We start from the raw sequence: 24529 nt of genomic DNA on the forward strand, positions 1-24529 counted from the left end.
GGAAAAACCATGAGCTGACCTGCAACATGTTTGTCATTTAGCAGACATTTTTATCCAAAGAAAGAGGTTTGAGAGCCCTGCTCAGGGGCCCAACAGTGACGGTGGGGCCCAACAGTGGCAGTGGTGAGCTGATCAATCATCATCAGTAAAAGTTAGTCCATTTAACTGAATAAATTCATTCATTCATTCCGGTTCTGCCTCTAACATAAACAGCAGTTTCACTGTTCCACAATATCACTTAATCTCTAGAGCGAGGATGAACAAGAACCTGATTTAGAACGTCCACCTAAAACCCAAACAGCTCAGCCTGAACCCGGTGAAAATCTGTGGTTCAGCTCGATCCTAGATAGAGAAGTTGTTCTCTCTCACATCACCTTCCTTATATTACAGTTTTTACCCATTTTTATTTTTGTTTTTAAGTAACAGTTATTAGGAAGCTGTTATTTGATCTAAAACAGTGGTTATTAATAATAATAATAATAATAATTATTATTATTATTATTATTATTATTATTATTTATTATTATTATTATTATTGTTATTATTATTATTAATAATAATTATTTATTATCACTATTATTATTATTATTATTATTATTATTATTAATAATAATAATTATTATTATTAATTATTTATTATTATTATTATTCTTGTTATTATTATTATTAATAATAATTATTTATTATCACTATTATTATTATTATTATTATTAATAATAACAATTATTATTATTATTAATTATTTATTATTATTATTATTGTTATTATTATTATTATTATTATTATTGGTTTTATTATTATTAATTATGATTATTATTATTATTGTTATTATTATTATTATTATTATTATTATTATTAATAATAATTAAAACTATATTTATTTCATTTTATTACCATGATAATAATAACAACAACAATAATAACAATAAATAGTTACTATTTCATATTTATATTATTATTCTTTTTATTACTATTATTATCATCATCATTATTATTATTGTTATTATTATTATTATTGTTATTATTATTATTATTTTTAAGATTTATGGTGATTTATAGATTATTTCTGATAAACTAACTATGATGAGTAACTATGATAAGTTTACAGTATTTAACACTTTTATTCAAAGTACACTACATGATAGAAAGTACTGGGACACCTCTTCTAATTTTTTTATTCATTAATTGTGTTTCAGCCACAACAATTGCTAACAGGTGTAATACATCGATTATATTAAGAGAATATCCAATCTTACAGGAACAGTTTAGGGAAGGCCCTTTTCCTGCTCAACCTCAACGGTACCACTGGTCTAGACATGGACTATCCAACAAGCTCAAGGTCAGGTGTCCAAATACTTTTGCTCATATCGTGTATATTGTAAACACTGCTGAATAACAATCAAACAATCACATTATAAAAAAACAACATTAATATTCAGTCTCCTCATGGATTGGTGACGTGGACTCGGAGAGGACGTACCAATCGCCCTCCTCCCCTCCTCCTCCTCCCGCGCGGCGGCGTGTTTACGTACCTGCTTTCCTACATATTTTCTTGTTGGGTTTTCGGGCGCATTCCTTGGATATTCTTTTGACTGTGGAATGAATAGAAAACTGCAAAATAACAAAAGACTCAGCAGGACACATGCAACAAACAGATCTGGTTTCAGACCCCCAGATCCAATCCCAAACCCCAAACTCACCCCCCCATTTCCTCCCAGTCCTATTAACCAATCAATCAACAACAAGAACAAGATATAAGATTGTTTTCTCTGTTTTATAGTTAATAGATTTTAATTCATTGATTTCTTGCCTGTCAGGACACAGGAAGCCTGCTTTCACATGCACTTCGATGTAAGACCCGTTACCATCCGAGCGAAGCCGCCCCCCCGAGCACCGGCGTGTTTACAAACGCCATCCGTGAATACCGTCCCGGTTTAGGAAATGGAGCCGGGGTTTCGTCAGCTCATGGGAAATCACACGAGGTGCATTAAGTTCTGACACTTTTTCATCTGAAGTTTATTATCTCCGGCTCGACGCCGAACCCCAGGTGTCGTCCTGATACTGTTTTAATATCGCACGTTTATTAAGAGTTTCTTATGACGAGCGTTTATGCAACGTGGCGCGATCGGTAACCACTCCGAGAATGAGACGTTCATTTACTTCTGATCCATCGGTTCCTTTTTGACGTATATTGACATGAATCGTTTCTTCCTTAGTTTTGAAGATTTTAACATAGATCACAAATACTGAAAGGATTCGGACTAGAATGATGGAATTTGTCACAGAGAACGTCCGTGTCTTTCAGGTCAATGTTGACTTTTTGAACAAGGTCACAGTGGGACCTTCCTTAAACTGTTGCCAGCATAGAAAATTGGCAGCATTTGTTCGATTTGAAAGAATTGATTTTATCCACCTGAACTTAGTTAATTAGAAACAATGTCCATATACTTTTGGCCATGGATTTAAATACACAGTTGATTTAAACATTATTCACCCCTTGATTTTATTGTGAGCAGTGATGCAATATGCTAGCCCTCTACTGCTGAGATTTGGGGGTCCAGAGTTCGAATCTCAGCAGTTCTATCAGCCGGTCGGGTGTCTGTATGGACATGATTGGCTAATGTCCGTAAATGGGAGGTGGCCAAAATAGGGGGGGGACACGTTTGGGGGACACGTTTGTCAGTGCGCTCTCAGTGCCTGGATAGAAATAGAAGGGTTGCGTCCAGATCTGCTTTGGCGATGCCTAAATACGGGGGCAAGCAAAAAATCCCTAATAGGACAAAAACCAACCATAAAAAGCAAGGAACTGTCTGTGGTGAGGATGTAAAACCATATTCCAAGGCTGTGAGTGGAGTGTTCCCAGGACCATAGTGGTGCCTCGATAATTTTGAAATGGAAGATTGGCACAACCTTCAACCATCAATCAAACTGGGCATCTGGACAAGAATCCAGAGCAGAGATTGTCGAATCTGTGGACTGAGCAATCCCATCACCACTTCATAAATCAGACTCAACCTTATCAAAAATCTGTGGACAGACCTGACAGATGCCCCATTATTCAATCTGCCATGAAGAGTGAGATAAACCGCTTAAATCCAGACTTGTGAAACATCCTCGCACCAAGGATCAACCAGCATTCAGTTCTTAAGGAGAACGTTCAAACTCACTCATCCCAGCTTTTCAATGGGCGCAAGGCACACAGTAAAACCCTGGACGGGGTGCCAGTCCATTGCAGGGTAGACACACACACACACACACACACACACACACACATATTCACCTATTCAGCAATTCAGCGTCTCTAATTAACCTGACTGCATGTTTTTGGACTGTGGGAGGAAACCGGAACTCCCGGAGGAAACCCACGCAGACACGGGGAGAACATGCAAACTCCACACAGAAAAGACCCGGACCGCCCCGTCTGGGGATCGAACCCATGACCTTCTTGCTGTGAGGCAACAGTGCTACCCACCGAGCCACCGTGCCGCCCACGTTCAAACCCCTCACAGATAATAAAGAGGAGTAAGGTTTGAACCCTGGTCTTTAGGGCTGCACCACACTAGTGCCCTGTGGCACGGCTGGTAGTGTGGATACCTCCGCTCCACAGAAGCACAGACAGACGAGCCTGGAGATCCTAAGTTTCCTGAGTTTGATTCCGGCTTTCTGTTCTGTCTCGTATGTAAAAACATGCAAAAGGTGGATTGGCTGCTTTAAACGACCACTAGGCGGCACCCTGTCTGGAATATACCTGACCCAACTTGACATCTACCTAGCCTAAAGTAAACGGACGTCTCGTTTTCTGAGTGAATACGTGCCACGCTGCACCGTGCCAGGGGTTTACAGGGATGTTCCGAATTTTGGAGACGGTAGCGGGTCTTACATGGGTAGGACTGATGCCACAGGCCTCTCCTGTTTCAGAACCCTACTTACCAACCCTACGTTGGATCTTCAAGCAGGCTTATCACTACCAACCAACCTACCCCCCCAACAGTTAGAGAATCTCTTTTAAATCTGATTATCATCTGATTTCTCGTATCGAGCTTTTTTATTTTTTGTATATATAATTGTCGTTTCTTTACAAAAGAGGAAGCCGTTAACATTGGCATGTACAGGGCAGAGCTAATGGAATGACGAGGATGAACGGAGATACTGAGATGATGAACGAACACGGCATGCACAGGACGATTCATGCTTCAAACACAACACCGAGTATAAAAATAAAGAGAGAAGATCATTTTTCTGCCTTTACCCCCCGACTCACTCACCATCCTCCGTCGGGACGTAAATGTTGAGGTACAAACAATCCTCGTTTTGCTCCTGTATGTACGTAGTCACTATATCCAAGTTAAAAGTGAACCAGACGGGCATCATGATCTCCGGCACGGCGTTGTGGATGTTTTGTGGGCACACGGGTGCGAAGTGCGTGGCGTTTTTAATGCCCGACCACGACGACGGAGGCTCGGGCGGCAGGAAGCGTTTCTCCGCCACGGGCACCGCTGCGTACGGCACGCCCAAGTACTGATCCACCGGGCCCAGGATCTCGCTGGGCAGGGGCACCCGGACGCCACGCAGCTTCCCGTAATGCGTGTTCACCGTCGGGTAATAGATCTGAGCCTGCACCTGCGCCATCGCCAACGCCGAGCATATCCACAGACCGGCCGCGCGCCATCCGGGCCAGGCCGCCAGGACACGGTTCCTCTGAGCTGTCGGCCACATGGTCTGTACGAACAGGAGAAAAAAAAAACACGCCGAAAGGAAACAGCTCCTCAGCACGCGCCTCCGTCCTTCAGGTCCTCCTCAGATCTGATCACGCTCATCGGCCACGGAGGGAGGGCGCAGGGTGACGGAAATCCAGCGTTTTGTATTCCGGTCCGGTCCAGAAATCATTCAGTGTCCAGTCCTGGGGTCAGATTCCTCCTGCAGGGGGGGAGAGAGAAACAAGAGCACATCATGATCTGAAACTGGAGGTCAGTATTAGTATTGGTATTAGTCACGGGCGCTTCCAGAATTATTGGTACCCTCACAATCCATCACTGAATGATGAAAGCGGTCTAACAGCACAGCGGTACCTTGAAACTCAACCTCAGTTGGTTCTGGGAGTGGTGTCGAGTTTTAAAGACGTTGAGTTTCAAGGTATTTTTCCCCATAAGGATGTTTGGGGAACCTGTTAATGCGTCCATGGTCCCGTTGACCTGCATATATTTTAGGCTCATGTAAAATAATGAGGTTGTTTTTGACTCTTATACACAAATATAACACAAATATAATATAAACACACTGAAACACAATAAAAGCTGCACTTTATCCTAACTTCTTTATTGTTTCCTTACGCTTCTTAATGGTGGAGATGCTTGATCTTGGAATACCGTATTCCGTTCAGTACCGGCGCATTCACATGAGAAGAGACATAATAGCTTTTGTGCTTTTTAGTTTTTTTTAGATTTATTGTATTAAAACAGCGAGTGAGGAATGTGATTAGTGGAGGAACTTATGAGCAGTAATAATGAAGAGAAGTTTAGTGCTCCTGTCTCCTTCTTTTACTACATTAAACCACATTAAGCTTTATTTTGAACCAGAAGCGTTTTAGACTCTCAGAAGCTGGAGCTGTAACACAAGTTTAAAAGTGAAACAGGGAGGAAAATCCAGATAAACACAGATACATGTGGAGCTGTAACACTGGATCTGACGCTTATTCCACACTATTGCAGATTCGTCTCAGATTCACACTTTGATGACGAGTTTAAGGGTTTCAAAGATTTCGAGCTTAGGGTTATAAGGTACTGCAGTACCTTGAATTAATTGGACTCACTCATTTGGTGCTTTGTTCAACCTTGCTTTGCCAACCTACATTAGACACTGACACTCCACTCTTTGCTCAATTTATCAGGTACTGCATACACTTATTCCACATCTATATCAAGAGTGCCAAGAATTTTGACCCATTAATAGCAAACCGTCCCAAAATAAACCCTGCACCAATTCAAGCTACACAAACCGCTCTAATGTGGCTTGGCATTGACGTTGGCAGTGTCAGATTTTCTCCTGAAGCGCTGGAACATTTTGTTAAAATATTTTTGATTATTCGATCGGTTTTGATTAAAACGTCAGAGAGAGCTGACCACCCGTCGATCTGAAATCTCCCAGACACTGGACGTTAGATTGTTAGATTGAGGTGACGGTGAAGGTCGAAAGTTATTTGTCCTTTTCGTTCTCGATAAATCATTCGGCGAGCAGAAACGTCCCATCGTATCGATCGGATGATCAGTCGGAATAACTTTTGATGGCCTCCGGGGGCCACCGAACCTCCCTGATGAGTGGAGGAAGCGTTCCAGCTTCATTCTAAGCAGCATTTGTGACTGAAGCTCCTGCCTTTTGTGCCCTCACAGAGCCACTTTTATTTACGCTGTATGGACTAAAGTATTGGGACACCACCTTCTGATTACGAAATAACTGATAAATCAGATACATAAAGGAAATTATATGTGTCCGACTTTGCCGCGACAGTTTAGGGAAGGCCCTTGCACAGAGGTTGTCCTGACCTCAGCTCCAATCAACAGTTTTGAAATGACCCGGAACATCAACATCCGTGCCCAGCCATACAAACGCTCTTTTGACCAACTAAGCACAAATTCTCACAGATCTACATCTCACATTCTCAGTCAGAGACTACTGTGTCCCAAACTGTCATAACATCAGCACAGGAACTGAAGTGCAATACTGCTACACTTGCTCATATACTTCCATTCAGTCAATTATGAGGAGCCCTGGCTGTAACCCCATCTTAATTATGAAATGGGATGTCCGGCAAGCTTATGATCGAGTGTCCGGATACTTTTGGGCATAAAGTGTCACAAATCTATCAATGACGTTCCCTCAAGGATCAAGTGTCCCAATAATAAACCCTGAATCACTAACACCATCCAAAACTGAGATCCAGGTCCTGGGGTTTGGTTAGCCCATTTAGACCAAGATAATCTGGATCTTGAACTGGTTCCATTCCGGCCTTTTTTAGAGAACCGACCCGAGTTTGTACCTGTACCTGTTTTTATCGTCAACAGAGGGCGCTGCCCCACATCACTGCTTTCTCTTGGATGTCGTAACTGGCTGTTCTTCGGTTCCAACTGGGAACAAACGTTCTCATTTCAGAACCTATTTATGAGCTTTAAAACATGCCAGCACGCCAGTACTGACACCTTAAACTCGTGAGTTCGAATCTCAGCTCTGCTACCAGCCAGTCGGGCGCCTATACGGGCGACGATCGGCTCGTCCGAGGGTTGGATGCTGGATGGGATTCCTCATAATTGCTGCAGTTACGACCTCTGCTGGCTGTTCGATGGTGCTGCACAGAGGTGGGCGATAATGGAGATCAGTGCGTGCCTCTCCATGCACGATACGGATCTCCATATGAACCCGCCTCACACAGGTGAAATGAAGCGGTCGGCTACTGCACACGTGTCGTTTGGGGCGTGTGTAAGTCACGGCTCTCCTCGGTCAGAGTGGAGGTCTGGGTTTAAAGTGCTAGCCCACTTTCCTGGGTGTCTTGCTGCCCCACGTCTAGCATTTCTTTGTAGCGTCCAGACCCGAGGACGGAAGAGCGTCCACATCAGTAATACATCGGTCACTGAGAAGGAATAAAAGACCTGCCAGCAGGTAAATCCGTTACCCGCCTGCCACCCCCACCACCCCTCCACCCCTTATTCAACCTCATAAATGAAGACGTGCGGAATAACATTTTCGAGCGCGGCTCTGCGGGCCCCTTCGGAAAGTTCACATTTGCAAATGCTACACGGGCAGCGGGCACTGTAAATGCTAATCAGCACCGGGAGTCCCCGCCGGAGCGGAGCTCGTCTCGCCACAGCGCTGATCAATTTTCAGTTCCTAGAGCTCAGACCTTCGGGCTATCGCCTGCTCCGGAAGCTCGAACGACCGCCGAGAGGAGCGCGGCGCTTTTAGAGCTGGATATTGCGTCGCGGAATGACTATGTAAATGATGTATAAAGGATGGGCACCCCGCCGGGGCGTGCCAACCGTGCGGGCATGGCAATATCAGCCATTCCTCGAGGTGCACTTATCACAGCGCCGCACTTCATAATCGCTTAAAGCCTGGCGCTTTATTTTTCCACCTGATCTGGCAGAACGCAACATAACATCCTATTAAAAACAATCATAAATGACGCACAAACAGAACCGGCCTAAAGTATATGGACACGCTGTTTGACCATGAGCTTGTCGGACATCTAGTTGCATTTACATTTGCGTTGCGTCGCATCAGACGCTTTTTTATCTGAAGCGACTTACAGTTATCACTGAATACAATTCAAGCAACTGAGGGCCTTGCTCAGGGGCCCACTTGTGGCAACTTGCCCATGATAAGGCTTGAACTGGCAACCTTATGATTACTAGCCTATTAACTTAACCGCTAAGCTACCACTGACCTAAACTTGTTTACATTTATGACATTTAGTGGATGCTTTTATCCAAAGTGACTTACAGTAGTGTGACAGTTTACAGTCTAAGCAATTGAGGGTTAAGGGCCTTGCTCAAGGGCCCAACATCAGCATCCTGGCAGTGGTGGGGATGGAGCCAGTGACCTTCTGATTACTAGTCCAGTTCTTCAACCGCTGAGCTACCACTGCCCTAAACTTATTTACATTTATGGCATTTGCGGACGCGACTTACAGTACTGTGACAGTATACAGCCCAAGCAATTGAGGGTTAAGGGCCTTGCTCAGGGGCCCAACATCAGCAACCTGGCAGTGGTGGGGCTTAAACCAGTAACCTCATGATTACTAGTCTAGTACCTTAACCGCTGAGCTACCACTGCCCTAAAATTATTTACATTTATGGTATTTAGCAGACGCTTTTATCCAAAGTACTGTGACAGTATACTGTCTAAGCAATTGAGGGTTAAGGGCCTTGCTCAGAGGCCCAACATCAGCAACCTGGCAGTGGTGGGGATGGAACCAGTGACCTTCTGATTACTAGTCCAGTACCTTAACCACTAGGCTACAACTGCCCACCATGCAAAACCATGAAAAGTCACCTGACACCTTCCCAACCTTTCTACTAGATTTTGGAGTGTGAGGGTCAGAATTTGTGGCCACTCAGTCAAAAGAGGACTGCAGTATGCCAGCCCAGCTGCCAGTCAGCACTCCAATTCATTCCAAACATGTTGAATGGGTTGAGGTTAAGGCTCTGTGCAGGCAACTGGAGTCATGCCTAAACAGGAAGGGACCTTCCCTAAAGTTTTGCCACTTCACTTACAGGTACAAACGACTGGTCCTTTTGTTTGTTTGTTTTTCCAGGTAAAACCACATCAGCTCATAAACGATTCGCTCTAACCGAAGCCTGTTAGCACCATTAGCACCATTAGCACGTTACCTGCTGATGAGCACTGGCCTTTCGGACTCTTTTATTCACGTGTGTATCAGAACGGCGCAGAATTCAAGGTGTTAAAAGCTGCTGCTGAGTACCCTTATCTCCTCATAACATACACCGACCAGGCATAACATTACGACCACTGACAGGTGAAGTGAATAACACTGATTATCTCTTCATCACGGCACCTGTTAGTGGGGGGGATATATTAGACACCAAGTGAACATTTTATCCTCAAAGTTGATGTTAGAAGCAGGAAAAATGGGCGAGCGTGAGGATCTGAGCGAGTTTGACGAGGGCCAGATTGTGATGGCTAGACGACTGGGTCAGAGCATCTCCAAAACTGCAGCTCTTGTGGGGTGTGTCCCGGTCAAAAGTGGTCCAAGGAGGGAACAGTGGTAAACCGGCGACAGGGTCATCGGCGGCCAAGGCTCAAACTGCTGAAGAAGTTCATGCTGGTTCTGATAGAAAGGTGTCAGAATACACAGAGCATCACAGTTTGTTGCGTATGGGGCTGCATTGCCGCAGACCAGTCAGGGTGCCCATGCTGACCCCTGTCCACCACCGAAAGCGCCAACAATGGGCACGTAAGCATCGGAACTGGACCACGGAGCAATGGAAGAAGATGGTCTGGTCTGATGAATGACGTTTTCTTTTACATCACGTGGATGGCCGGGTGCGTGTGCGTCTCTTACCTGGGAAACACACGGCACCACGATGCACTATGGAAAGAAGGCGAGCCGATGGAGGCGGTGTGATGCTTTGGGCAGTGTTCTGCTGGTAAACCTTGGCTCCTGCCATCCATGTGGATGTTACTTTGACACGTAGCACCTACCTAAGCGTTGTTGCAGACCATGTTCACCCTTTCATGGAGACGCTGTTCCCTGATGGCTGTGGCCTCTTTCAGCAGGATGATGGTTGGGGAACGGTTTGAGGAGCACAACAGCGAGTTTGAGGTGTTGACTTGGCCTCCAGATTCCCCAGATCTCGATCCAATCGAGCATCTGTGGGACGTGATGGACAAACAAGTCCCATCCATAAAGGCCCCACAAAGATGCTGCTGACATCTTGGTGCCAGATACCAGAGCACACCTTCAGGGGTCTAGTGGAGTCCACGCCTCGACGGGTCAGGGCTGTTTTGGCAGCAAAAAGAGGACCAACACAATATTAGGAAGGTGGTCATAATGTTATGGCTGATCGCTATAGCTGCATGGTTACTGATGTACAGCGTTGTAAACCGACTGCACGATGATTAATAAACGTTCCTTCTGGTGTTGGAGTTCATTTAAAGCGGAACCAACCGGGCATCGCTCGAACCATCCCAAATCATCCGGTGCCAATTAATCGACAGTCCAGAGATCAGAAAGGAAGACGGGGGACGGGGGGGGGATTATTAAAGTCCTAAAAAACAATTCCAAGCACAGCGAGGTGCGTCCAGCCTCCAAATATCCGTCTCTACACGCGGCGCCGTCATGTGACCGGCACTAATTCAGTAAAGCTGTTGAATTTCCATCATGGAGGTGAATTATCCCATCAGTCCTGAGAGAAAATATCGACTCGTCTGGTCCGTTCGGCCTTCGGGCGGCTCGTAAATACAGGGCAGAGACACGCCGCTCGGGCCGAGAGCCGGCATCAGCGCTCGAGCCGCGGTACGCACGTCCTATTAGATCCTCTCGCACCCGCCCTTCTGGAAACTTGTCAAACACACCGACCCGCCAATCATCGGACCACACGAGCGCCTGTCTGGAGGAGCTCTGACAGCCGGCGTGAGAGGAATACCAAGCACGCCACGTGGCAGGGTCGAACTCTCGAGCGCTACGGGTAAAAAAAAAACGACCTAGTAGCACAAACCTCAAAGAAACGCGTTTTACTGACAAGAAAAACGCCACATATAGCTGACGGACCGCGTTTACACCCAATCTGAATACGAATGCGAATCGATTGCGGGTTTGTTAAAGAGAAAAGCATCGTGGTGACAACACTGCGTCCATAAATCATGACTTATTGTGGAAACTAATCACAAAAAACAATCATTTTGCACACTACAGTGCCAAAAGTATCTGGACGCCTGACCACAAGCTTGTTGGACATCCCGTTTCAAGTAACTAGATCAACAGTTGCTCCTCTGTCTGTGGGAATTTGTGACAACACTGTGTCCATAAATCATGATGTATTGTGGAAATAAATTAGACCAATACTTTTGTTCACTACAGTGTCAAAAGTATCTGGACACCTGACCACGAGCATGTCGGACAACAGTTGCTCCTCTGCCTGTGGGAAATTGTGCCCATCTGGTCAAAAGAGCATCATGGTGACAACACCGCGTCCATAAATCATGACGTATTGTGGAAACTAATCACACCAATCTGACCAATCATTTTGTACACTGCATGGTCAAAAGTATCTGGACGCCTGACCACAAGCTTGTCGGACAACAGTTGCTTCTCTGTCTGTGGGAATTTGTGCCCATCTGGTCGAAAGAGCATCGTGGTGACAACACTGCGTCCATAAATCATGACTTATTGTGGAAACATCTCAAAAACCAATCGTTTTGCACACTACACAACCAAAAGTATTTGGACGCCTGACCACGAGCTTGTCGGACATCCCGTCTCAAGTAACTAGAACAACAGCCGCTCTTCTGAGAAGGCTTCTCACAAGACTTTGAACTACAACGGTGGGAATTTGTGCCCATTTGGTCAAAAGATCACTGGTATGGCTGGGTGCTGATGTTTAATAGACGTTCCAATTCATTCCAACACTGGAGTGTCTATAAACATGTTTTGTGCACAGGGGCTGGAACAGGAATGGATCTTCCCTAAACTGTTGCTGCAAAGTTGGAAGCATATAATTCCCTTTATATAATACTGTTGTGGCTAAAACACATGACTTCAATAATTAGAAAGGGTGTCCCAATACTTTTGTCCTTATAGTGTAGCTCGAACGAGTGTGTGTGTATGTGTGTGTGTGTCACCCTAACCAGCCTGTATTTCTGCCTTATGCCCTCATTGCCCTGTATTTACCATGGCACTGGACCCACCGCAACCCCAGACAGGAAGGAAATAAGTGCATGAATTAACATGCACCCCAAATATAGGCTGCGTCCCAAACCACATACTACTACACACACTTGAACAGAACATCAGACTAGTGCACTACAAGTCGGATCATAACTATTTAACTCACTGTTTTGTTTATACAGGAGGGGGTAACGTGAGGTAAAAGCTCTGGTGATTGCCGCCCCCGTGCCGTAAATTAGGAGCGTTCGGGCGCCCCCGGTGAGCTTAATCAGAGTAAAGTAAACACCTGCTGAGTAAATTTAGAAGCGACGCATGCAGTCTGTGTTCACGCTGGTGATTTAAGACTGCGTATCGCATTTTTAGACCTGTGTGCAAAAGTATTCGCCCCCCACCCACGTCTGTGTGACTGATCTACACTCTAGATCTGAGGTGTCAAACTTAATCACAGGGAGGCCAAAACCCGGGACTATGATTAGGGCCCAACAGGGAGGCCCCTGTTTTCATCGCCCGCTTATCGTTTTGTTGTGCCATTTCTTTTGGAAGTGTTTAAATGTAATTAAAATAGTGAGCGTAACTGACTTCTGACCTCGGATGAATGTGCTATAGAAGGTGAAGTGCAAGTGCATTCTGGGATTTGTAGTATCAATAACGTGAGTCCTATATACTGGCAGTTCACTGGAGTTTGTTTCAGCCCCACATGCCAGTCGTCCCCTATTCATTATATACATGATATGCTTCTAATGTTGTGGCAACAGTTTAGGGAAGGCCCTTTCCAGATTCAGGATTGAGTTTTATGAGTACAAACACCTAAATAAATAAAAATAAATAAATAATTAAAATACATTAATAAAAAAAAGAATAAAGAAATATATATTAATAAATAAAAAGATTAAATAAATAAAAAAATAAAAAATAAAATAAAAATACAAAAATAAAACCAATAAATACATTAAAAAAAAATTATAAAAAAGTGAATGAAAAATAAATACAAATAAATGAAAGAATAAAACAAAAAAAATAAATAAAAATATAAATGCATGAAAAAGGAATAAAAAAGAAAAAAAAAGAAAAAACAACAAAAAAAAATAAATGAAAAACTAAAAAATAATAAATAAAATAAATAAAAAAGAAAAAGAAAATACAAATGCCCATACACAGACATACTTCAAATTATGGACAAGCTCACAATCACATGTCCAAATACTTTTGGTCACATGCTATATGTATGATTTTATGCACCTGTGATTTTGATAATATCATGATTTAATATTATTTATTAATTATTATAAGTTTTTCACGTCTGGAAATCTGTGCTTTCTAAAGAAAGCAGGAAAGTGGTTCATTTGTAGAAGCTGATCTGAACCGTAGGAAAGTGCTCATTAAGTGCCCGCCTTTGTCCACCAGTGCTTGCTGTGCCCATTTTGTGCCCAGACCAGATGTATTTATCTTCCACAACCACGTTTCATTAGAACTCGGCTCGTATCCCGCAGCATCGTTTTGTAATCATCTTTTAAAAAATAATACATCAGTGCTGAGCGCTACTGGTCCTGTACGACACTCACACTAATGCTACCCGCTCATGGTACCCGCTCGCCCCAGGAGCAGTTTTAATGTTAAAAAGTAATTCCAGAGTTTGAGGGATAAAAAAGAATAATAATAGAAAAATAATAATAAATAAATAAAAATGTAATAAACGAATAAAAATAAACTAATTTAAATATTTAATAAATAAATAAATATATAAAAAAAAGAATAAAAAAAAAAGAAAAAAAGAAAGAAATAAATCAAAAAGAAATAAAAGTACAAATAAATAAATAAATAAAAAGAAATAAATACATAAAAAAGAAATCAAAGATAAATAAACGGGAAATAAAACAATAAAAGAAAATGAATAAAAAATAGAAAGTAAAAAAAAGAATAAATAAATAAATAAAAAATAAATGAAAAAAAAATAAATGAAAAATAAATAAATAAATATAAATAAATAAATACAAAGGGCTAAAAGAATAAAAGGAAATAAATAAAAAGAAATAAATGAAAAATAAATAAAAAATAAATACATACTTTAAAAGGAAGGGGAAAAAAGAAAACTGGGTTAAACAATGCTCTGAGCACTTCGGTGCCAGCTATTTATCATAAGTTAGAGTCTAGCTGGCAGCTAAATGGTGGCAAGCTGCACCGCCATGCAAATAAAACCCCAAAAACCCAAAAACCCCAAAACGCAGGAAATAACAAAATAAAAAAGAAAGAAAAGAATTGACTGCCAGCTCAACACAAAGTCTCACCTGTTTAAACTATTGTTCAGCACAAAGAGCTCGTCAGCTTTAAATGCACGACACGCCGAACATCTTTTCAGTTCCTGCGCAGGTACCAGATCAGTATTCAGAACGTTCGGTTACGACGGTCCTGAATGTGCCCCGTCTGGTGCCTCGCCAGCCGCAGTGAATGGCACTTTTAATCAGAGAGGTGCCATGTTGCACAAAGAACAAACATTTGCAAAATGTCAAAATACGTCCGTGCATTAGTTCCTGTAATACATTCACACTAATGCGTGCACTCGGTGGGTACCTGATCGCTCACGGACCAGTTTAAATGTTAAAAAGTAATAACAGACTTTAGTGGGAGAAAAAAGAATAAAAAAATAAACAGTAAATAAATAAAAGTAAATAAATATATAAAAATAACTGAATACATTACATTTTAAAAATCAAAAATAAATCAAAAATAAACAGGTTTCCCGCTTGTTGCAGGTGAAAAGAAGCGGTCGCTACTGCAGACGCGTCGGAGGGGGCGTGTCTTAGTTAGAAAAGCCCTGCATTCATGTTCCGAAATCCTCCGAAAGTGAACTGTGACTCGTGTTTGGACAGGATGTTAAACCTTAGCCTGCTGCTGGATTCTCTCTCATTATTAATGAGGACAGAATCTCTCACACTTACTCTATAATAGATGTGAAAGCCACCGTGTGCTGACGGGGTCGTCTGGGGCCCCTCTGGGACCTGCCGGGTACCCTTGGCCTAAATAAGCAAAATATTTTCTAGCTGATTCGCTAAACGGAGGGTGTTTATTAACCGGCGCAGTCAGGGCTGCACTAGAGCTCTGTTCTGTTTGGATTTGTTCATCAGGGGTCTGTGATTTTCATTAAAATCACAAAAATAGCAAATTTTTGTGGACACCAGCGCTAATTACTGAGTTCAGGTTTTTTCCGCTACACCCATCGCTACCAGATATTAAAAACCAAAGGATGAAGCAGTTTGTAAAAAGTAATGGATAAATGCATTAAAATTTATTTATTTAATTTGTTAATATTCATTTATTAAATGTATACATTTATTTGTTACATGAATTAATATGTATTTATTTATTTACTGTATTAATATTTATTTATTTATTTAGTATATTAATATGTATTTATTTATTTAATGTATTAATATTTAATTATTTATTTAGTGCATTAATATTTATTTATTTGTTAATATTAATTTATTAAATGTATTACAAAGTTTATTTAGTGAAGGTATTATTATGTATTTATTTGTCTACAGTATTAATATTTATTTATATTTATTTACTTACTGAATTACTTAATTTATTTTTTTTATTTTAATATTTGTTATTTAATTTATTAATTTTTATTTATTTTATATATTAATTATTTACTTAATTAAATGTATTCATATTTATTTATTTATGTATTTATTTAATGTATTAATATTTATTTTTTAAATTTATTAAATAATTTCTTTATTAAATGTATAATTATTTAATTTGTTTACATATTTATTTACAGTATAATTTTTTTATTTATCTATTTACTGTATTGATAATTATTTCTTTGATTTATTATTATTTATTTATAAAATGTAATAATTAATTAATTACTTAATTCAATGTATTAAAATTTATTTAATTATTTCTTTCTTTATTGTACTTATAATTATTATTTATTTAAATTATATTTATTTATTTAATGTATTATTAATTCATTTATTAAATGTATTAGTATGTATTTATTTATTTACGGAATTAATATTTATTTAAAATGTATTAATTAATTTATTTATTAAATGTATTCATATTTATTTCAGTAAATATTTATTTATTTATATATTTATGTATTTATTTATGCATTCATTTATTCAGGTTTTACAGTACATTACTGTACATTACAATCCTCAGTGTTCTGTAATGTCAAGCTTTGGCTTCGACATTCTTCTAAAACGAGTTTTTATGCAGATCTGACGACTCTGAGAATAACAAAAATCCTTTTAATGCTTTTTGGTTTTTCTTTCATTCAGAATCGCTAAGCTGAATGACACTGAGCTGTGATCATGTTCTGTTCTTTCACCCTGGCTGGATCAGCACACAGCGCCGCCGTACACACGGCTAATATTTGGGTTTCGTTTCATATGAAACGGTTTGTTTGCTTTGCGTGTTTCAGTCTCGGTGCGGCTTTGTTTGGTCTGACGGCGTTTTTATTCCGTTATTATTCTGAAACTCTGCACGTCGGGTCCTGCAGCCTGGAATCAGCACCACGTCAGAGAGGCTGTTCAGCTTCAGATTGGCTGATTGACCTTTACTAAAGGGCTCTTCAGCATATTCGATTGGTGCTGCTCTGAGTCATTGTCGTGATAAAAAAGCATAAAGAAAAGCTCTCTTACTTGCAAGATGTGTCTTGATACAGTATTTGGTGCCACGGGGCATTGGGTGCCAGGTCACAGAGGTGCCAGGTGTACCCAGGCACCTGCAGTATTGGATTCTATATACAGATACACGTGTACAATATAATAAAATGCTTTTTTAGCATATCTCAGCTTTTTTGGAAGCTGGGGTCAGAGCATAAGCCAGTTTCAGACCAGCAACCCTCCGTTTAATAGCTCTACCCACTGGGCTACTCAGTCCACCAGCAACACAGTCCACCAACCAATCAGTCCACCAGCTACTCAGTCCACCAACTACTTAGTCCACCAGCTACTTAGTCCACCAGCTACTTAGTCCACCAGCTACTCAGTCCACCAACCAATCAGTCCACCAGCAACACAGTCCACCAACCAATCAGTCCACCAGCTACTAAGTCCACCTGCTACTCAGTTCAACAGCTACTCAGTCCACCAACTACTCAGTCCACCAGCTACTCAGTCCACTAGCTACACAGTCCACCACCTACTCAGTTCACCAGCTACGCAGTCCACCATCTACTCAGTCCACCAGCTACTCAGATCACCAACTACTGACTGATTATCTAAAATATGTGGACGCTCTTCTTATTACTTATTACTGAGTTATGGTGTGTTAGCTAAACTGATAACTGGTTTACAACATTACTCACTCACTCACTTTCTTAACCGCTTATCCATTTAGGGTCACGGGGGGTGCTGGAGCCTATCCCAGCTCTTCAATGGGCGCAAGGCACACAGTAACACCCTGGACAGGGCACCAGTCCATTGCAGGGCAGACACACACACACACACACACACACACACACACACATTCACCTATAGGGAAATTCAGTTTCTCCAATTAACCTGACTGCATGTTTTTGTACTGTGGGAGGAAACCGGAGCTCCTGGAGGAAACCCACGCAGACACGGGGAGAACATGCAAACTCCACACAGAAAGGAACCGGACCGCCCCGCCTGGGGATCTAATTTACAACATTAGTCATGTAAAATAAAATATACACTTTAAAAAAGTCATTGTGCTCCAAGACACGGTGCTAACAGGTTTGTCCAGACCTCAACCACACTTCGGGAACAGTTTTGGGATGAACTGGAACGTTTCTGGATTCCAACATCATGGATTCTGAGTCAGATCTTTGTGCATAACATCAGTGCCTGACCATAGAAATTATTTTTTTTATTATTATTATTATTATTAAAGTGGCAAAATATCAACCGACTCTTAATTTTGTTTACAGTGCTTTCAGAAGAGTAAGAGAAGGTACGGCGACTCCAAATCATCTTCCATGATTGCAGAACGAGCTTTTTGAGCATCCTGACAGAAATCAAACGCCGTTGATGGCTTAATTAACGTAAGCGCGACCGATGTCGTAAACTGAATACAAATAACAGAACCGAGCGCACGGAAGCGCCTGAGCGATTCATTACCGCAAATGAAATAATGGAGGTTCTGAATAGACGCGGCGGAGACGGTAATTACAGAAACGCTTCGCTCGAGTCTACCTGCTCTATTAGAGAACGTCGTCCATCGTGACCGGCCGCCGTTCGGACGGGGGGTGATTTGTCGACGTGCCTCCCCTCAGAGCGCATCCGCGTTTCCTGTATCGCTCTGATTCGTGGTTCCTCTGTTTGATCCGTCGGTACAGATGTCTGCATCTGAACGGCACAAAGGCGGGAAGCTGGTGAGGTGCATACCAATCAGTCTCGGCTGCTCGTCTCGGTTCTTCACCGCTGCTTTTATTCATCCGCAGAGTTTCGTTCAGGGTCCAAACGGCGCCGTTTGATGTCCTCCTTTTTGGTGTCTATTGCCCTTTTTTGGGGGGTCTGATGCCCTTCTTTTTAGGGTCTGATGTCCTCTTTTTTGAGGTCTGATGCCCTTTTTTGGGGTCTGATGTTTTCCTTTTTAGGTGCTGTCCTCCTTTTTGATGTCTGATGCTCTTTTTTGGGGTCTGATCTCCTCCTTTTGTGTGTCTGATGCCCTCCTTTTGGGGGGTCTGATGTCCTCTTTTTTGTGATGCCCTTTTTTGGGGTCTGATGTTTTCCTTTTTAGGTGCTGTCCTCCTTTTTGATGTCTGATGCTCTTTTTGGGGTCTGTCCTCTTTTTTGAGGGTATGATATCCTTCTTTTTGGGGTCTGATCTCCTTTTTAGTGTCTGATGCCATCCTTTTGGGGGGGTCTGATGTTCTTCTTTTTGGGATCTAATGCCCTCTTTTTTTGGGGTCTGATACCCTTTTTTTGGGGTCTGGTGTCCTCTTTCTTTGGGATGTAATGCCCTTTTTTTGGGGGGGTCTGATGCTCTCCTTTTTGGGGTCTGATAAAAATACCGTCACATGGCCATTCATGACGCTGAATGCTGGGAAATGTAGTTCATTAGAAGAGCAGCGTTTCCTGGACGTGTCTGGTCAAGGACGTCACGCAGCATGAGCGTCACAAAAAGACTCCCGTCCCCCTCGTTACAGAAGAGAGGACGCGGCACTCGAGCGGCTCGGCTTTTCTAATCCCGCCTGAAAGCCGGACTCGTTCTGCCTCGTCCTTCTGAATTGGCTCGGTGCCAGGGTGATTGATTAAAGTGGTGTTTTGGGGATTTGGCAGGCCGCCCTGAAATCAAAGGTTCTGCCGGATCTATTAGGTAATGAATCCCTGTCACTGCTCGGCTCCACGTCTCGTGTCTGAAGACGTGAAAATTTAATACGTATAGAAACAAGAAACAAAGCCGCACCGCTAACCAGGACATTTATTTCTTCTTCTGCGTCTCTCCACTGCTCCCGTATTAAGGTGTCGCCACAGCGGGTCTGGTCCTCGGAGGTTCCTGACACAACCCTCCTATTTCTATCCGGGCTTGGGACCTGCACTGAAGAGTGCACTGACAAGTCTAGGCTAGGCTGTTTCGGCCACACTTACCCTTCAGATATAACCAATCTGTCCATGTGGATGCCCGACTGGCTGATAGCACCGCAGAGATTCGAACCCTGGATCCCCAGATCTCAGCAGTAGTGGGCTCACTATTTACCGCTCACCTGAACCTAATCACCAATTATTAAAACTCAGTATGATTATTTTGGATCTGTCTATATATTTGTCTGTCTACCTGTCTGTCTATCTATCTGTCTATGTGTATATCTGTCTGTCTGTCTATCTATCTGTCTATGTATTACATTTACATTTTCTGCATTTAGCAGACGCTCTTGTCCAGAGCGACTTACAGAAGAGCTTCCATAGTAAACATTTCATTTCTCTAGTTTAAGTAAACAACAGTCGAAGAACACAAATCTGCTGAAACCTGTTAGAACCAAAGTGTTTTTTTGTTTTTTGTTTTTTAAATGGAAAAAAATTGTTAGTAAATAAGTACAAGTCAGCTTAAGTGCTTAGTAGATCTGTCTGCCTGTCTATCTATCTATCTATCTATCTATCTATCTATCTATCTATCTATCTATATCTGTCTGTCTGTTTATCTATCTGTTTGTCTGTGTATCTATTTATCTGTCTGTCTGTCTATCAATATATCTAACTGTCTATCAGATCTGTTTATCTATCTGTCTGTCTGTCTGTTAGTCTGCCCGTCCATCTATCAGTCTGTCTGTCTGTATATCTATCTATATATCTAACTGTCTATCTGTCTGTCTATAATCTATCTATACATCTATTTGTCTGTCTATATATCTGTCTGTCTGTTTAACTATCTATATTTCACATTTTGTTTATGATTTTACCGTGACCCGGCAACACAAACAGCATCAAAACAAAATATATTCACATACTCATACATATTATTATACTATAGTAAACATGGTGGCAATCTGGTCTCACTGTGGTTTACAAGGTGTAATGTAAAGCCTCCACAAGGGGACGTTAAATTTGTTTTGGTTTAAAAAACTCTGCTTTAGACTTAACAAAACGATAATTAAATAAAGAAGCTGGATGCTGATTGGCTGATATAAATCATCCCAGTGTGTCAGTGAATGAACATGACTGGTTTCGAGTCCAGGCTGGATTACTTGTGGTCTTAAACCAGGATGAAGCGATAAAAGAACATAAATGTTTAGATTTAATGTTGATATGGAATAAGAGGGCGGGTCTGGGGGACGAGACCAAAAGAGCCGCTGAATCCTGACAAAATGGAACAAGACGGTCGAGGGTCCGTTCGGAACAATTTTATTTTAGGGTCCCGACCGAAATCCCAGAACCGCCTGTGAACAGGAGCAGCGCTGTTATTACTGCCGAGACACGAGAGCTGCACACACACACACACACACACACGGAGCAGTGTAATGACCGAGAATGGACACAGAGACCCATGAGGCTCTCAGACGCTGCGGTCATCTGAGGTAAGAGGGTCCGGCGCCACCGAATTCACTCCGTCTGCCCTCGTTTACCCAAACCTACCGCCGCACTCACCGCCGTGCCCTCGAACCCGCACGTCATGATCAATAACCGTAACGGACGCGCCGGTCACTTTTACTTCCATGTAGTACAAACGTAATGATTCTAAATATAACCAGTTTATCTACGCCGTGTGGTCAAGCGCTCTGCAGGAACAACTGTGTCAGAGGGAGGGGCGGACAGATGAGGGTCCACCGACCACGGCGCTGCTCTAGTGAAGCCGTAGCCTAGTGGTGTAGGGCATCTGCTACATGCCATACATATAAAAATAAATGTAATTATTGTGGGCAGTGGTAGCTCAGTGGTTAAGGTACTGGACTAGTAATCAAAAGGTTGCCGGTTCAAGCCCCACCATGGTCAAGTTGCCTTGTATTCAGTAATTTGGTAGAAAAGCATCTGCACCATGCCAAAAATATTTAAAAATATTTTTGAGAGCAGCGGTTAAGTTACTGGACTGGTAATCAGAAGGTTGCTGGATTAAGCCCCTCTGTCTCCAGGTTGCCATTGCTGAGCCCCTAAGCAAGGCCCCTAACCCTCAATTGCTTGTACTGTATTCAGGCAGGCCTGGCATCTATGCAGGCGTCTATATGGCGTATATCCCTGCTGCACAGAGACGAGGGATAACGGAGATCAGTGTGCGCTACAAAGTGCAGGTGAAAAGAAGCGGTCCGTACTGCACATGTGTCTGAGTGGGCGTGTCTTAGTCATGGCTCTCCTCGATCAGGAGTGGAGAAAACAAACGTGATCGAGTAACCGGATATGACTAAATTGGGAAACATGCATTTAAAAAATGTCTCAGAGCGACATTCCTGACTTGTGATGCGAGCCCACCACCTCTCAGATCAGGGTTTGAATCCCGTGAATCCAAAGCTATCGGATTTGGCCCTGTGATGGATTGCCGCCCTGTCCAGGGTGTTTCTGGGTAAACTGGAGCCACCGCAAGCATGAGCGCTATAAAGCAACTGAAGAAAACAAAATAAAATAAAAAATAAATAAATAATAATAATAATATAATAATAATTAATAATAATTAATATTAATAATAATAATAATAATAATAATAATTAATAATTAATAAAATAATAATTATTATTATAATTAATAATAATATTAAAAATAATAATGATAATAATTAATAATAATAATAATAATTACTATTATTATTAATAATTATTAATAATAATAATAATAATAATAACAATAAAGATAATTAATAATAATAATAATATGATAATAATAATAATAATAATAACAACAAAACAACAACAATAATAATAATAATATTAATAATAATAATATATTAATAATAATAATAATAAATGCTTGTGGTTTAGTTTAATTGGTGTAGGCAAACTAGTCTTATTTATATGAACCTTGTATATCGATATTTTCACGCAGCAAAATAAATAAATAAAATTAATTAATTTAGACGGAACAGGATTGGTAAGCTGAAGGTTGCCAGATCAATTCCCACTACCGCCACTGTTGGGCACCTGGAAAAGGTCCTTAACCCTTAATAGCTTGCCTTGTATTCAGTCATAACTAGCAGACGAACACTGAAGTAAAAGTGAGTCACTGAAACCTCCTGATTTAATTTAGATATGATTTGGATATGTCTAAAACCCTCGAAACAGTCCAGCCCAGCGTTTTTTTCATCTGTTAAAGTCTTAAAGCCGTTCTCTCCCCTCCATCATGACCCAGCACATTTCATTCCCTCCGGTTAATTGGTCTGGAATTATTTCCTTTATCAAGCGCGTAAGCTAGAGGCTGGAAAAGCGCCGCCGCATGCTAATTAAAAAAGCATCATATATTCGCCGGCGAGATGTGTCGGGACCGTCAGGATTTAGGAGTGAAAATGTCTTTTCAATTACAGCCCGGCTCGAAGTGAAAGCCCGGCTCTAGTGAGGAGCGTCGGCCGGCGAGGAGAATAAATAGAAATATAAGGACGGCGCTGCGGGAGGAGACGCGCATGATTTAATGCATGACGTCCTTTTAAATAGTGAAAATGAAAATCAGTAAAGCGAGACATGAGGAAGTTACCGAGCGTAATTGATCACATCCCCCCCATAGCAATGATCCGCTGTTAGCCCAGGGAGATACTGTTACAGCTAAAAGTGTAGGTACAGCACATGGCCAAAAGTATCCAGACACCAGGCCGAGAGCTCGAACAACAGTCGCTCTTCCTGTCTGTGAGATGGCTTCTCACAAGTTTGAAGTACATCTGTGGGAATTTGTGCCCATTCAGTGAAAGAGGATTCGTATAGCCGGGCACTGATGTCGGTCGAGAAAGCCTCAGTCGATGTTCCAGTTTATTCTCAGCTTTGCTTCTTCCCTTTTTGTCCTTCCCTAAACTGTTGCTGCAACATTATAATTGATTTATTACACCTGCTAGCATGAATACAAAAATTAGAAAAGGTACCACAATACTGTTTATGTATAACCATCTCTACTACTCTATTTTGGAATATGTCTGTGGGAATTTGTGCCCGTTTAGTCAAAAGAAGCACTAATTTTGGTTGAGAAAGCCTCAGTTGATGTTCCGGTTTATTCTGAGCTTTTCATCACGTCTTTATAGAGCTTCAGTTGCTTTGAGAACAGGGAAACAGTCATGCTGGAACAGGAAATGTCCTTCCCTAAACTGTTGCTGAAACATTATCATTGATTTATTACACCTGATAGCAATTGTTTTGGCTGAAAAGCATGCATTAAAAAAATAGGAGTGTATAATAGCCTCCGCCATCTGAAAAGGCTTTTTACAAGACTTTGGAGTACGTCTGCGGTAATTTGTGCCAATGTCCTTCCCTAAACTGTTGCTGCAACATTATATGAATTGATAATTGATTTATTACACCTGTTAGCAATCGTTTTGGCTGACAAGCATTCATTCTAAAAATAGAAGAAGTGTATAATAGCCTCCGCCCTCTGAAAAGGCTTTTCACAAGATTTTGGAGTATGTCTGTGGGAATTTGTGCCCATCTAGTCAGAAGAGGGTTACCTGACCCACGACCATATCATGTGAAATAGATTCAGAACAATAAACATTCAGACGTTATATTAACTAAATAAATAAATACAT

General features: G+C 41.6%; 1 protein-coding gene across 1 annotated transcript in view; it reads right to left on the bottom strand.

Moving 5' to 3' along the window:
* The window catches only part of LOC134319648 (neuroligin-3-like), a 119766-nt gene that overhangs the window by 68757 nt on the left and 26480 nt on the right, over nt 1–24529 (bottom strand). The window contains exon 2 of the mRNA XM_063000941.1: nt 4266–4917. Coding sequence (XP_062857011.1) covers nt 4266–4716 — 451 coding nt within the window. The 5' untranslated portion in view covers nt 4717–4917. The remainder of the gene's footprint in view (nt 1–4265; nt 4918–24529) is intronic.

Source organism: Trichomycterus rosablanca, chromosome 8 (assembly GCF_030014385.1).
Source record: "Trichomycterus rosablanca isolate fTriRos1 chromosome 8, fTriRos1.hap1, whole genome shotgun sequence".
NCBI lineage: Eukaryota > Metazoa > Chordata > Actinopteri > Siluriformes > Trichomycteridae > Trichomycterus > Trichomycterus rosablanca.